At 38.4% G+C, this 14,594-nt stretch overlaps 1 protein-coding gene across 6 annotated transcripts in view; it reads right to left on the bottom strand.

Annotated features, from left to right (window-relative positions):
- Window positions 1-3,373: 3,373 nt before the first annotated feature.
- Window positions 3,374-14,594, bottom strand: part of Wdr17 (WD repeat domain 17) — a 131,199-nt gene continuing 119,978 nt past the window's right edge. For 3 of the 6 annotated variants that reach the window (XM_008771249.4, XM_017600359.3, XM_003751595.6), the window contains 4 exons: window positions 13,804-13,905; window positions 8,261-8,359; window positions 5,642-5,825; window positions 3,374-3,671 (listed from right to left, as the gene is read on the bottom strand). In XM_008771249.4, the coding sequence (XP_008769471.1) occupies window positions 3,552-3,671; window positions 5,642-5,825; window positions 8,261-8,359; window positions 13,804-13,905 (505 nt within the window). In that variant the 3' untranslated portion in view covers window positions 3,374-3,551. The remainder of the gene's footprint in view (window positions 3,672-5,641; window positions 5,826-8,260; window positions 8,360-13,803; window positions 13,906-14,594) is intronic. The other 3 variants (XM_017600361.3, XM_008771250.4, XM_017600362.3) reach the window with 3 other exon arrangements.

Below are 14,594 nucleotides of genomic sequence, written 5' to 3'. Positions count from 1 at the left end.
CTATATTCACTCTGAAATACATATTTCAACCATGGAAGTCTTGAAGGCATAGTACAATAAGCATTTAATAGTAGTTGACCACTATGATTCACTAAAAATGAAATAATAAATTTTATAATTTGTGAGGCTTTTACTCTAGAACTTGTTTGTTTTAAAGCCAAAGTATAAATTTTCTTGTCATAAGGAAAACAAAACACTGTCAGTGTTCAAATGAAACCAGGATCCTGAAAACATATGGGCAACTTCCTAGAATATGTATATATGTATACTTATATGACTCTGTACTTTATTTTGAGTGACTTTAGGATTATATATATACTTTTGCAAGCTATAAGTCATTTTGATGCAATTTTGTTAGCAACCTTACAACTTTTACAGGCAAAATATTTTTCTATTGTTTTCAAAATCATTGTTTAATAGAACTAATATTCATACTTAATAGGATACTGCTACTGGTACAACCATTCTGGAAATCAGTCTGGACATTCTTCAGAAAATTGGACATTGAACTACATGAGGACCCAGCTATACCTCTCTTAGGCATATACCCAAAAGATGCCACAACATATAACAAAGACACATGCTCCACTATGTTCATAGCAGCCTGATTTATAATAGCCAGAAGCTGGAAAGAACCCAGATGCCTTTCAACAGAGGAATGGATTCAGAAAATGTGGTACATCTACACAATGGAATATTACTCAGCTATCAAAAACAATGAGTTTATGAAATTCATAGGCAAATGGATGGAACTGGAAAATATCATCCTGAGTGAGGTAACCCAATTACAGAAAACACACATGGTATGAACTCATTGATAAGTGGCTATTAGCCCAAATACTTGAATTGCCCTAGATGCACAGAACACATGAAACTCAAGAGGGATGAACAAAATGCAAATGCTTCACTCCTTCTTTAAAAGGGGAACAAGAATACCCTTGGCAGGGAATAGGGAGGCAAAGTTTAAAACAGAGGCAGAAGGAGCACCCATTCAGAGCTTGCCCCACATGTGGCCCATACATATACAGCCACCAAACTAGATAAGATGGATGAAGCAAAGAAGTGCAGGCCGACAGGAACCGGATGTAGATCTCTCCTGAGAGACACAGCCAGAATACAGCAAATACATAGGCGAATGCCAGCAGCAAACCACTGAACTGAGAACAGGACCCCCGTTGAAGGAATCAGAGAAAGGACTGGAAGAGCTTGAAGGGGTTCGAGACCCCATATGAACAACAATGCCAAGCAACCAGAGCTTCCAGGGACTAAGCCACTACCTAAAGACTATACATGGACTGACCCTGGACTCTGGACTCTGACCTCATAGGTAGCAATGAATATCCTAGTAATATCACCAGTGGAATGGGAAGCCATGGGTCCTGCTAAGACTGAACCCCCAGTGAATGTGGTTGTTGGGGGGAAGGCAGCAATGGGGAGAGGATGGGGAGGGGAACACCCATAAAGAAGGGAAGGGGGAGGGATTAGGGGGATGATTGCCCGGAAACTGGGAAAGGGAATAACACTCGAAACGTAAATAAGAAATACTCAAGTTAATAAAGATTAAAAAAAAGATACTGCTAAGTATTTTTGCACATTATTAGTAATATAAATTTCTGTAAATAATAAATTCATATTAACGTTTGGATTGTCATTCACATAAGTTCTAAATTACAATTTCATATTTTAATATAAAAATGATTTATACAGATTGATGTGGTCATATTGATAATTAATACTAAGGTGTACACAACTGTACAATATTATACAGGTCATCATATAATAAAATAATACCTGAATTAATCCTCTTCAGAGTTTACACTAAAAAAAATTAAGTTAATTTTCTATCTTACTCAGATGTTAAAGAGTTATATAATTTTCTCTTTATATTTTGCACATAAACTATTTTCTTATTGCATTCATTAAAATACGACAATTATTTTATAAGTCAAACTTAATGCTATTACTTGAATTATTGGAAACACAATGAAGATCAACATATAGTTATATTTTAAAGTCAAATTAAGGGATTAGGAGTAGAATTTAGTCTATGCTTTTGAAGTGTGGTGTTTTAGTGTATGTGTGCCATTTAACAGAGAAAATCTGAGTTACAGATATCATATCTCAGATACTTATAGTCAGTGTATCACTGAATTTCCTATATTATTTTCCATATTATTACTGTTATTTTGTAAGCAGGAATGTTAGCTTGTACTCTTTATGATGCATTATTACTGATCATTATGCTAATTATAACATCACTATGCTAATTATAACTTTTGAAAAGTATGTTTAAGATTTTAAAATATAACATATCAAGGATAATATAAAACACAATTATTTTAGTTTAATTCATTCTTTAGTCAGAGAAAAGTGTATATATTATACATTTTTTTCTTAAAAGATGACCTTAGTTTATTTAAGTGACAGGTTTTTTTTTTTTTTGTTTGTTTGTTTTTTATTAACTTGAGTATTTCTTATACACATTTCAAGTGTTATTCCCTTTCCCGGTTTCCAGGCAAACATCCCCCTAATCCCTCCCCCTCCCCTTCTTTATGGGTGTTCCCCTCCCCATCCTCCCCCCATTGCCGCCCTCCCCCCAACAATCTAGTTCACTGGGGGTTCAGTCTTAGCAGGACCCAGGGCTTCCCCTTCCACTGGTGCTCTTACTAGGATATTCATTGCTACCTATGAGATCAGAGTCCATGGTCAGTCCATGTATAGTCTTTAGGTAGTGGCTTAGTCCCTGGAAGCTCTGGTTGCTTGGCATTGTTGTACATATGGGGTCTCGAGCCCCTTCAAGCTCTTCCAGTTCTTTCTCTGATTCCTTCAATGTATATTATACATTTTTAAGTGACACAATTTGAGTACTGAAGTACTTTAATGTGAATTAACGTCATATAAGCTAATGTCAAAAATTCTACTCCAATTGAAATAGATTCATACATATCCTTCCTCCTGTCTTTGTGCTTTGAATAAATATAAAATAACATAAATGAATAAAAATTATATATATATATACACTCAATATTTTAAATAACATTATTTACATACAGAAATTTATTTGATACTAATTTTTATAAAGGATCATATGGGATATTGTTGAATTGCAAATCACTTGTCTATTTCATAAATTTTGTTATTTCAAGATATTCTTTCAAATATTAAATACCTTCTATATGGAATATATGTCAAGAACTCTTCCACATAATGTCCTATTTTATGTGTTTCAGTGTTTTAACAGTACTATATTTTGGTGATGCCCATGTCTTTTGAAGCCTATCTACTTTGCAGATTATTTAGTCTTTTTAATTCAATTAAAACTTGCATCTAAATGTAAAAATAATACCATTTATCAATTAAATACACAATTTTGTTTATAATTACATAAATACTTTATTTTTGAAATTAACAAAATTTACTATTATTTCCTCATGTCTTCTAACTATCAAACCTCCTCCCAACCTATTGTTTTTGGACAACCAAAATGAAGGTAATAAATACCCCAAATTTCCTTTTTACAAAAACTACTAAGTGTGGAGAAAAATCTTCAGTCAAAATGGATTGAGGCGTATTCCAGTTCCTAAAGGTGAGAATGGATTCACCTTTGCCCACATCAGAGCATCATTCAAAGAAATAGCTGATTTCCCATCTTCCAGAAAATACACAGGACCCTGTGTGCAGAGTTGAGAAAAGAGGAGATTATAAATTTGTAGCAATGACTTTAAGTTTCAGGAGCAATCATCACACTGAGAAACTACTGTGCAATTAGGCAATGCTAGTAGGAAATTTAGTAATATAAGAAAAAAAGACAAGTTTTTTTCTTAAATGCTACCAACTGTAAAAACATCTTCAAGTCCTCATTAATGTTCCAATATTCTATGGTGGCTGTTAAAATTTAGCTTTATGCTATAATTTCAATTCATTGTATTCAGCAGTATTATCAATTATAATATGTACTATTAATTTATTAATTAAGGCAAAGCAAACTTCTTTTATAAAAGCACATTGTGAGGTAACAGGCTAGGACACTCCTTACTGTCATAGTTTTGTAGTTGATATCATGGAAGTGACCTAAACCAGAAACTTGGATCCTTCTCTACAGAACAAGTAGATATTGCTCTACATGTGTGTGATTTAAAAGTATACTGTCACACGACTTGAGAGATTATTTATACTTTAGTCCCATCAGCTACTTGCATACCCTGAGTAGTTTTGGGAAGTCAATAGTCTTAACTCTTAGGACAAAGAGTATAATGTAAAAAAAAAAATCAAAAAGTCATAAAAGCAGTGTAATTTTAATGTTTCTGATTAGGCTCCAAATCTATCATGTTCTGGTTATAATTCTGATGCTATACTTTATTTTTTTGCAATTTATTTGTGGAGTTGGCAAAGTTAATCATTAGTTAATGTCATACTATTAAGTTCTTGAGATTCACAAAACACAAATACATTAATTTCAAATTAAAAATACTCTAGGAGGGTAGTACTAAGTCTACATTAGTTATGTGAGCATTGGGATAATTAGTAGATCCTTTTGTGGATGTGGGCCTGTGTGAAGAAAAAAAAAATCTACTGGTGTTTTGGCTATCCTGTGTGGGGCAAAGAGGCCCTGTGGAACAGGGATTAAATGGCTCCTGAGAGCAGAAACTGACTTTTAGCCTTCCAAAGTTTCATGACTCACTACTAACCTACTGTTTGTTTTTATCTCTAAGCACAAGTAAATGATATGTGTGTCTTTGCTTTGAAGATTATTGTGTTCTCATGAGTATGGCTTACAATTGGTTGCTAAGCTATAGGCAGGGTTTGTATTTAATAACCAATGACTCTACTTATTTTGTTGACTGGATCACTCATTGACCTAACATGTCAGCATAATAAATATGTTTTAAATATTACATTGGAACTATGAGGTTCTGTCCACTACAAGTGCAAAATGCTAGCAGCTGGAGCACATCATGACAGATTGTGTTAACTCACTTTGTGGAATGTGGCTTTTGTTATCTCACAGTGACAACTACTCTGAAGACCTCTCTGATTTTGCAGGATAACAATCACCTTGGGTTATACTCAGAGGCTCTAAGCATAATTGTTCCTCATTAGTTTGAGTGCACACTCACGAATGCTCTTTGGGAATTAGTCATTCTCTGTGGTGAATCACAGTGACTTTTAATTGCTGAAAGTTCAGTAAATGAGGCAAGGGCACTTGATGTATCAGTAGTGTGCATCCATTAGTTTTATTTCATTGTGCCTATGCAACACAAATGGAGACTAGAAAGTAAAATATAATCTCTGATAAAATCAGTGTAATTGTTGATTTTTTTTACTCACTGTTCATTAAGTTATGATGTATATTTACTTTAGAACATCATTGTTGCTATGCATATATGTAAAGAGACTGCTACTAAATGTATGAGTGTATGCATTACACAATTGTTTCAGTGATAATAGCTCAGTGATCATCTCTATGGATTTATTTTAAGGGAAAAAAGACCATTTGTATTATCAAGAAAGCACTAAGGGCAATATTTTCTTACTGAAACCTTTACATTTGCCAAGTTTAGTGAGTTTTATACTTGCTTTAAGATATTATTAACAAGCTCATAACAGAAAGATAAAGCTAATATCTGATAGTAGTCTATACCTGGATTTTTAATCCATTAAGACAAGAAATATGAATGTCTGAATGGCTTGGAAGATTTGTTCCAGTCACATAATCTGGTCCAGTAATTCCTTTGAGCGGCTCTTCTTTTAGTCTCTTTAATAAAGTTTCATAAACCGTTCTTTGTGAATCAGAAGGGGGTACATATGGAGAATCTTCTGACAATCTATATTTTAAATAAACATTCAACTTTTATTTTTATAGATGTATAAAATTATTGAATTTAGTTGAGAAATAGTCTCTGATTTTTTCATTGCCCTTTATAGATATAGGCAAATCCATTTAAATTTAAATTATAAAAAAACCCCAAAGGATTATCCCAGTCATATCCACCCATCCCAGGCAGTCTGTCTGGGACACAGTCTACAGAGATGACTTGCACATGGTCCCCTGAGCCCTACTGTCTAACATTCAGAGAAGCCTTGTGGGACACCAAGAGCATCCTGCTTCTCTATGTAAACCTTTGGGGGCCCCACAACTTACCAGTGTGGAACCTTGTCCTACCAATCTCATTCCAGTCGGGTCTGCCTGGGACACAATTTGCAGAAGTGATCTCCATTGTCTATCTCTGGGCTTACTCTTTGGTCCTGAGGATTTTTTAAGGACCCTAGAGCCTCCTATTTCACCATGGAGGCCTGCAGAGACCCCAAGAACTACAGTCTTAGAACATTTCCCATTAATCCCTTGCCATTGGGGTCTGCCTGAGGCACAGCCACCAGAGTTAGGCACCCTGACCACCACTGTCTGGCCTAAGGCTGGCTCCCCAATCTTCCCGAAAAGTCCTGCTGCCATCAGGATCATCCATCTAACACCAGGGAAAAACAGATGCATAAGACAGTATAAGAACATAGTCAACAAAACCCAGGGTATTAAGGTACCACCAGAGTCCAGTTATTCTGCTACAACAAACCCTGATTATCCTAATGAAATGGAAGCACAAGGAGATCTTAAATCTAATCCTATAAAGAAGATAGAGGACATGAATAAATCCCTTAAGGAAGTACAGGAAAATAGTTCTTCCTCAAGACTCCTGGGCATATACACAAAAGATGTTCCATCATTCCACAAAGACACAGGCTCAACTATGTTCATAGCAGCTTTATTCATAATAGTCAGATCTGAAAACAACTTAGATGTCCCTCAACTGAAGAATGGATAAAGAAATGTGATTAATTTACACAATGGAATACTATATAGCTATTAAAAACAAGGACGTCATGAATTTTTCAGGTAAATGATGAAACTAGAAAATATCATCCTGAGTGAAGTAAACTAGACCCAAAAGGACATACATGATATGTACTCACTGATAAGTGAATATTAGCTATAAAGTACAGGATAACCATGCTATAATCAATAGACACAAAGAAATCAATATTAAGGAGGGTCCAAGGGAAGATGGTTGAATCTTTCTCAGAAGGGGAAAATAGATATCAGAGTTTGATGGATAGAGGGAACTGGTTAGAAGAGGGAACTGGGAGTAGAGCAGGATGGCGCTGAGGGTGGGGGAAGAGATCCTATGTAGGGAGAATCAGGAGAACAGAAATCAGAGGGGAGCAATTTCTAGGATATGCCAGAGAACTGGATGTGGGTTAGGCCCCAGAAGGTCTGTGGGGGTGGGAGTCACTTGAGCTGAGATTCCTAGCAGTGGGAGGTATGGATCCTGAAGTGACCTCTTCCTATAGTCAGGCAGGACTCCCAGTGCAGGGATAAGAATATAGAACCTTTAACCCAAAATATTTTTTGCCTACAAGGTGTGCAGGGACAAAGATAGAGCAGAGACTGAGGGAATGGCCAACTAATGACTGCCCCAAATTGAGACCCATCTCATGGGCAAGAACCAATCCCTGACTCTATTGATGATACTTTGATTTGTTTGCAGATAGGAGCCTAGCATAACTCTCCTCTTAGAGGCTCTACCCAACAGCCAATGGAAAGAGATACAAAGACTCAGAGCCAAACATTAGATGGAGCTTGTGGAGCCTTATAGAAGAGTTGGAGGAAGGATTGAGGGACCTGAAAAGGACAGGGACTGTACAGGAGGACCAACATAGTCAATTAACCTGGACCCTTGGAGGCTCTCAGAGACTGAATCACCAACCAAAGATCAAGCAGGCGCTAGACCTAGGCCCCCTGTACATACGAAGCGGATGAGCAGCTTAGTCTTCCATGCAGGTTCCCCAAAAACTGGAGCAGGGTCTATTCCCGAGCCTGTTGCCTTCCTCCCTGTGAATCCTGCACCCCTAAATGGATAGCCTTGTTTGACCTCAGTGGCAGAGTATGCACCTAGTCACTCAGGAACTAGTAGTGCAGTGAGGGGAGGGGAGTTAGTGAGGGTGTGATACCCAGAGGGGGCTTTCCCTTCTCAAAAGAGAAGGGCAAGTTGGAACGGTGGGAGGTCTTGTGAAAAGGGTTACTGGGAGGAGACTGGGGCTGATACTGGGATGTTAGGACTGAATATATGTTAAACAAATTGACAAACTATTTTTCTAAACTTGATTTTAAAAAAATTAACAACACTACTATCTACAACATATCGACAACACTTTTGTCGGTAACCCTAAATTCCTTCTGCATTTGAATGTCAGACTATTTACTCACTGTTTGGTGGACTGTGTGCAAGCTCTCCATGCATCCAGTTCCTCAGAGAGATGCTCAATTTTCAAGGGTACTGACACCACTCGACGTTTTAATAGCTGACTAAAACATAAGAAAGAATTGGCACCTGGCGTAACAGTAACACATCAGACAACACAAGTGAACTTTAATAGTTGAAATTTTACCTATAACAATTGTTCAACACTGTGTGTACATACATTTATGTAGACATAAGCATATATGTACTCACACGATTATCACTTAAGTCCCTGGTAACTCTAAAATGCTCAAGACATGTGGTTGAAATAGCGACTCTAGTTAAATGCACTGCGTAGTATGGGGCATGGTGAGACAAGAAAGCAATGCTGAGCAGCACAAGGGAGATAGGACTGCTTGTCAGGACCTTGACTTAATTCTAGGCAATGGAATGGAATGGTACCATTAGAAGAAAAAGAAAAGGACTGGGTTTGAGAGGCTTGTTTTACATGTAAGAATACTGAGTTTAAGGCTGGAGCATGGTATAGGTTGCTAGGCTAGACTCACACATAAGGAAGGAGCTTTGAGATTAGATTGTATCTGAACATGAAAATGATGTATGTCCAAGAGGATGGCAGGCAAAGATCAGAAGTAAGGTTCCTGTGCCCGTGACTTGACTCACTGTCACCATCACCAGCACACACTCTCTCTCTCCTGCACACATGTGCACGCGCACACACACATACACACACACACAATTTACAAATGAACCTTCTGTAGAACAAATATGAGAACACAGAGAGGAGTGTGAAGATAAGAAATGAGGCAAGAAGATCTTTACCAATCCTACAACAGATAGAGGGCTTATATCCAAACTATAAAAAGAACTCAAGAAGTTAGACCGCAGGGAGACAAATAACCCTATTAAAAATGGGGTTCAACTCCTCCACTGTTGGTGGGATTGCAGACTGGTAAAACCATTCTGGAAATCAGTCTGGAGGTTCCTCAGAAAATTGGACATTGAACTGCCTGAGGATCCAGCTATACCTCTCTTGGGCATATACCCAAAAGATGCCTCAACATATAAAAGAGACACGTGCTCCACTATGTTCATCGCAGCCTTATTTATAATAGCCAGAAAATGGAAAGAACCCAGATGCCCTTCAACAGAGGAATGGATACAGAAAATGTGGTACATCTACACAATGGAATATTACTCAGCTATCAAAAACAACGAGTTTATGAAATTCGTAGGCAAATGGTTGGAACTGGAAAATATCATCCTGAGTGAGCTAACCCAATCACAGAAAGACATACATGGTATGCACTCATTGATAAGTGGCTATTAGCCCAAATGCTTGAATTACCCTAGATCCCTAGAACAAATGAAACTCAAGACGGATGATCAAAATGTGAATGCTTCACTCCTTCTTTAAATGAGGAAAAAGAATACCCTTGGCAGGGAAGGGAGAGGCAAAGATTAAAACAGAGACTGAAGGAACACCCATTCAGAGCCTGCCCCACATGTGGCCCATACATATACAGCCACCCAATTAGACAAGATGGATGAAGCAAAGAAGTGCAGACCGACAGGAGCCGGATGTAGATCGCTCCTGAGAGACACAGCCAGAATACAGCAAATATAGAGGCGAATGCCAGCAGCAAACCACTGAACTGAGAATAGGTCCCCTATTGAAGGAATCAGAGAAAGAACTGGAAGAGCTTGAAGGGGCTCAAGACCCCAAAAGTACAACAATGCCAAGCAACCAGAGCTTCCAGGGACTAAGCCACTACCTAAAGACTATACATGGACTGACCCTGGACTCTGACCCCATAGGTAGCAATGAATATCCTAGTAAGAGCACCAGTGGAAGGGGAAGCCCTGGGTCCTGCTAAGACTGAACCCCCAGTGAACTAGTCTATGGGGGGAGGGCGGCAATTGGGGGAGGGTTGGGAGGGGAACACCCATAAGGAAGGGGAGGGGGGAGGGGGATGTTTGCCCGGAAACCGGGAAAGGGAACAACACTCGAAATGTATATAAGAAATACTCAAGTTAATAAAAAAAAAGCCATAAAAAATGGGGTTCAGAGCTAAATAAAGAATTCACAGCTGAGGAATACCAAACGGCTGAGAAACACCTAAAGAAATGTTCAACATCTTTAGTCATAAGGGAAATGCAAATCAAAACAACCCTGAGATTTCACCTCACACCAGTGAGAATGGCTAAGATCAAAAACTCAGGTGACAGCAGATGCTGGCAAAGATGTGGAGAAAGAGGAACACTCCTCCATTGTTGGTGGGTTTGCAGACTGGTACAACCATTCTGGAAATCAGTCTGGAGGATCCAGCTATACCTCTCTTGGGCATATACCCAAAAGATGCCACAACATATAACAAAGACACGTGCCCCACTATGTTCATCGCAGCCTTATTTATAATAGCCTGAAGCTGGAAAGAACCCAGATGCCCTTCAACAGAGGAATGGATACAGAAAATGTGGTACATCTACACAATGGAGTATTACTCAGCTATCAAAAACAATGACTTCATGAAATTCATAGGCAAATGGATGGAACTGGAAAATATCCTGAGTGAGGTAACCCAATCACAGAAAAACACAGATGGTAGCACTCATTAATAAGTGGCTATTAGCCCAAATGCTTGAATTACCCTAGATGCACAGAACACATGAAACTCAAGACGGATGATCAAAATGCAAATGCTTCACTCCTTCTTTAAAAGGGGAACAAGAATACCCTTGTCAGGGAATAGGGAGGCAAAGATTAAAACAGAGGTAGAAGGAACACCCATTCAGAGCCTGCCCCACATGTGGCCCATACAGCCACCCAATTAGACAAGATGGATGAAGCAAAGAAATGCAGGCCGACAGGAACTGGATGTAGATCTGTCCTGAGAGACACAGCCAGAATACAGCAAATACATAGGCGAATGCCAGCAGCAAACCACTGAACTGAGAATGGGACCCCTGTTGAAGGAATCAGAGAAAGGACTGGAAGAGCTTGAAGGGGATTGAGACCCCATATGAACAACAATGCCAAGCAACCAGAGCTTCCAGGGACTAAGCCACTATCCAAAGACTACACATGGAATGACCCTGGACTCTGACCTCATAGGTAGCAATGAATAGCCTAGTAAGATCACCAGTGGAAGGGGAAGCCCTTAGTCCAGCCAAGACTGAACCCCCAGTGAACATGATTGTTGGGGGGAGATGGGGGGAGGATGGGGAGGGGAACACCCATATAGAAGGGGAGAGGGAGAGGTTAGGGGGATGTTGTCCTGGAAACCAGGAAAGAGAATAACATTCGAAATGTAAATAAGAAATACTCAAGTTCATAAAGAAAAAAAGGAAAAAAATAAAAATAAGGCTCTGGCTCGGGGATATGGCTGACTTTGGGCATTTATTTGATGCTTTATCATTTGACAGGATTCCTTGCTTTATTCCACACTTTGCTTTTCTTAAATGAAACCACACTTTCTAAAGCCAAATCTAAATCTAAAAATAAATATAACTTCATAAAAAAAAAGAAATGAGGCAAGAGGACAGGAGATAAGAGGGGAAAGGAAGTGGCAATTAAATATAATATGACGATGGGGAATCAGAGATGTAGTACATTAAGAAAATGAAAAATGGCTGCAGGACATAACAGAGTCATTATCACAAAGATTTTCTCTAGGGAGATTCTTGGAGAGATGGTTCAGCGGTAAAGGGCACTGATTGCTCTTCCAAAGAACCCAGGTTCATATCCCAGCACCCACTTGGCAGTTCACAATTGTCTGCAGCTCCAAGATCTGACACTCTCCTATAGACAGACATACAGGCAAAACACCAATGCATATAAAATGAAGGCAAGTACATTTTAAAAGAATGGGAAATCCTCTAAAACTGAGACCTCTAAGAGTTTTCTTTGTTAATTACTGAGTTCTCTGTAACACATATTCTGTGAACTCCCTTCTACCTTACACACAGTACCTTTTGATTTTTATTATATGTTTGCCTTTTTTGCTTCCCAGTTCCTGAGATTGTTTCAATTTGAGTGTGGGCTGCTGTGAAATTCTCCATGTAGTCCAAGTTGGCCTTGAACCATTGAGAATCCCTTTACCTCAGCATCCCACACTGAGATTGCAGACACGAGCTTCCATTCCTGTCTTTCAGCTATGTATTATTCATACTAACTTTTTTGTTTATTTGTTTATTGAGACAGGGTTTCTTTGTGGAGCCTTGGACATCCTTGAAGTCACTCTATAGACCAGACTGGTCTCAAACCTGCCTCTGAAGTGTTAAAGGCATGAGGGACCACCACCCAGCTTATTAATACTAATTTAAGAGACCATTTTTTCTCTCATTTGTCATCAGTGAAGTCAAACCAACTGGGCAGATTCAACATTATTTTAACATCTGTGATACATCCTACTGTTCTGCATTTTCAGGTTGAGCGTGGGCTTTGCAGTTTGGTTTGTTGCTTGCACGGGAACAAACTTCCTTGAGTATCTGAAGGTAGTGCTTATTGCTTGGGTTGTGCTACGTAGTGGCAGAGACTTCTTTGCCGCTTAGTTAGGAATAAGAAAGCTTTTCATTCCTCTCAATGTCTCCTATCTTCCATAAAAGGCACTCAAAAGATGTTTTCCCTTAGATAATAAGTATGGAGAATGAAACGGTTGTACACTATCATTTAGCAAGTTAATGGGGTTAGACATTAATTTTCAGGAAACACTTTGTGAATTTGTTTATTCATTGAATCATAGTCATACAGTGATGTGTGTCTTATTAAACAGTGAGACGGATTACAAATGAAGATCGCATGGATCAGCTTTGTTTTTTTAAAGAAGTTATGCTCTAAGGATAATGGAAAATGAGTGAGGTTTAGCAAGCTGGTAGAGAATGGAGATGTTTAGCTAACAGGTTATAAAACACGATCTGTCATGAATATAAAATACTAGCTTCTTCACCACTTAGAAATGTCTTTTACCTGACTATTGTTTCCATAGAGGTTGAGAACTAATATACATGGCTTTCTGTATTTCAGCAGTGGTATCACAGAACATTGGAAGTGAAGTGTAGGTGAAAAGGGAGGAGAGACTTTTCAGAACACAATGAGGACATCTGGACTGAAGACGATTTTTAAGATCCCTTTCTTCCACTCTCTTGTATCCTCCCTAGATTGCAGACATACTATGTAGAAGACTAGCATCTATCTTTGAACCGTGGGGAACTCACACAGGAGGAAAGAGTGTAGAGTTCCAAAGTAGAAGAAAAAAAAAGCAGGGGAGAGGGAGGTCCAGGCCTTTGGTGGAATTGCTGGACCACTTTATGAGTTCTGGGATGCCTCTCTGATGTGTCCTGATAGGCAAACATCAACACGTCCTATGTATATAACTTTCCGCTAACAGCTCTGTCATTTGTAGACTCACAATTCATATTCCTGATTTCCTAGAGCGCTCAGGCTGAGTGAGCAAGTGAACTCCCAGATTAATGTATTCAGTGCCTGTGATTGTCTTAGACACTTTATCTTAGTAAAAGGAATTTCTCAATAAAGTGTTTTTATTTTTACCTTGTGTACTCATAAAGTGCTGGAACAATGCTGTGATACTGTCTCCTGATAGCCAGTAAGGCACCAATGTAACCACATAATATAAGTAATTCATTTCGAGCCCTGAAAAAGAATATATTTATTTTTATTACAATTTGAAGCATAAGACATTATTCTCTTACATAATTCAAACATGTCTATTTATATTCATATAGATGATATTTACAAAATACATTTGGAAAGTTTTATAAAATTAGAGCAAGTCATTTATTCATTAGCTAAAAAATAATTCACAATTCTTATTCCAAAATCAATAATGTACCATAAATTATAATTTAAAACTGAAATAAGCATTTAGTTTTTGTCTGCTTATGTTACATGTTTAACTCTTGGGTTTTAATGCTTGAACCTGAAGTCCTCACAGAAAGCAAGCACCCTACTGTTCATAGTTAATTTACACCCTGAGGCCACCCCTGCCTTTCTCTTCTTGTCATTTATTTCTAAGTAATTCCTTTTATCACTTTAGAAACTTATGACACATTATGTCAACTCCAGGAAAGGACCAGAAAAATCATTTTTGTTTCCTGTGGCAGTTTTCCAGACCGTTTCATTGGAAATCTTGCTTACAAATTTGCCTCAACTCTCTGAAGACTTTTAGTTATATTAAAAAAAAAAATTCCTGCTTCCTGGTTGCTGCCGCTGCAGAGAGCCCCTGGACAGCACCCCACGAGCAAACCTGAGCCTCGGGACCACAGGTAAGACCAAATTTTCTGCTGCAAGAAAGCTGCCTGGTGAGCTTGGGACACACGGAA

Source organism: Rattus norvegicus, chromosome 16, assembly GCF_036323735.1.
Source record: "Rattus norvegicus strain BN/NHsdMcwi chromosome 16, GRCr8, whole genome shotgun sequence".
NCBI classification, from domain to species: domain Eukaryota; kingdom Metazoa; phylum Chordata; class Mammalia; order Rodentia; family Muridae; genus Rattus; species Rattus norvegicus.
The sequence above is the reverse complement of the archived record's forward strand: the minus strand, read 5'-3'. Positions and strand labels throughout refer to the sequence as shown.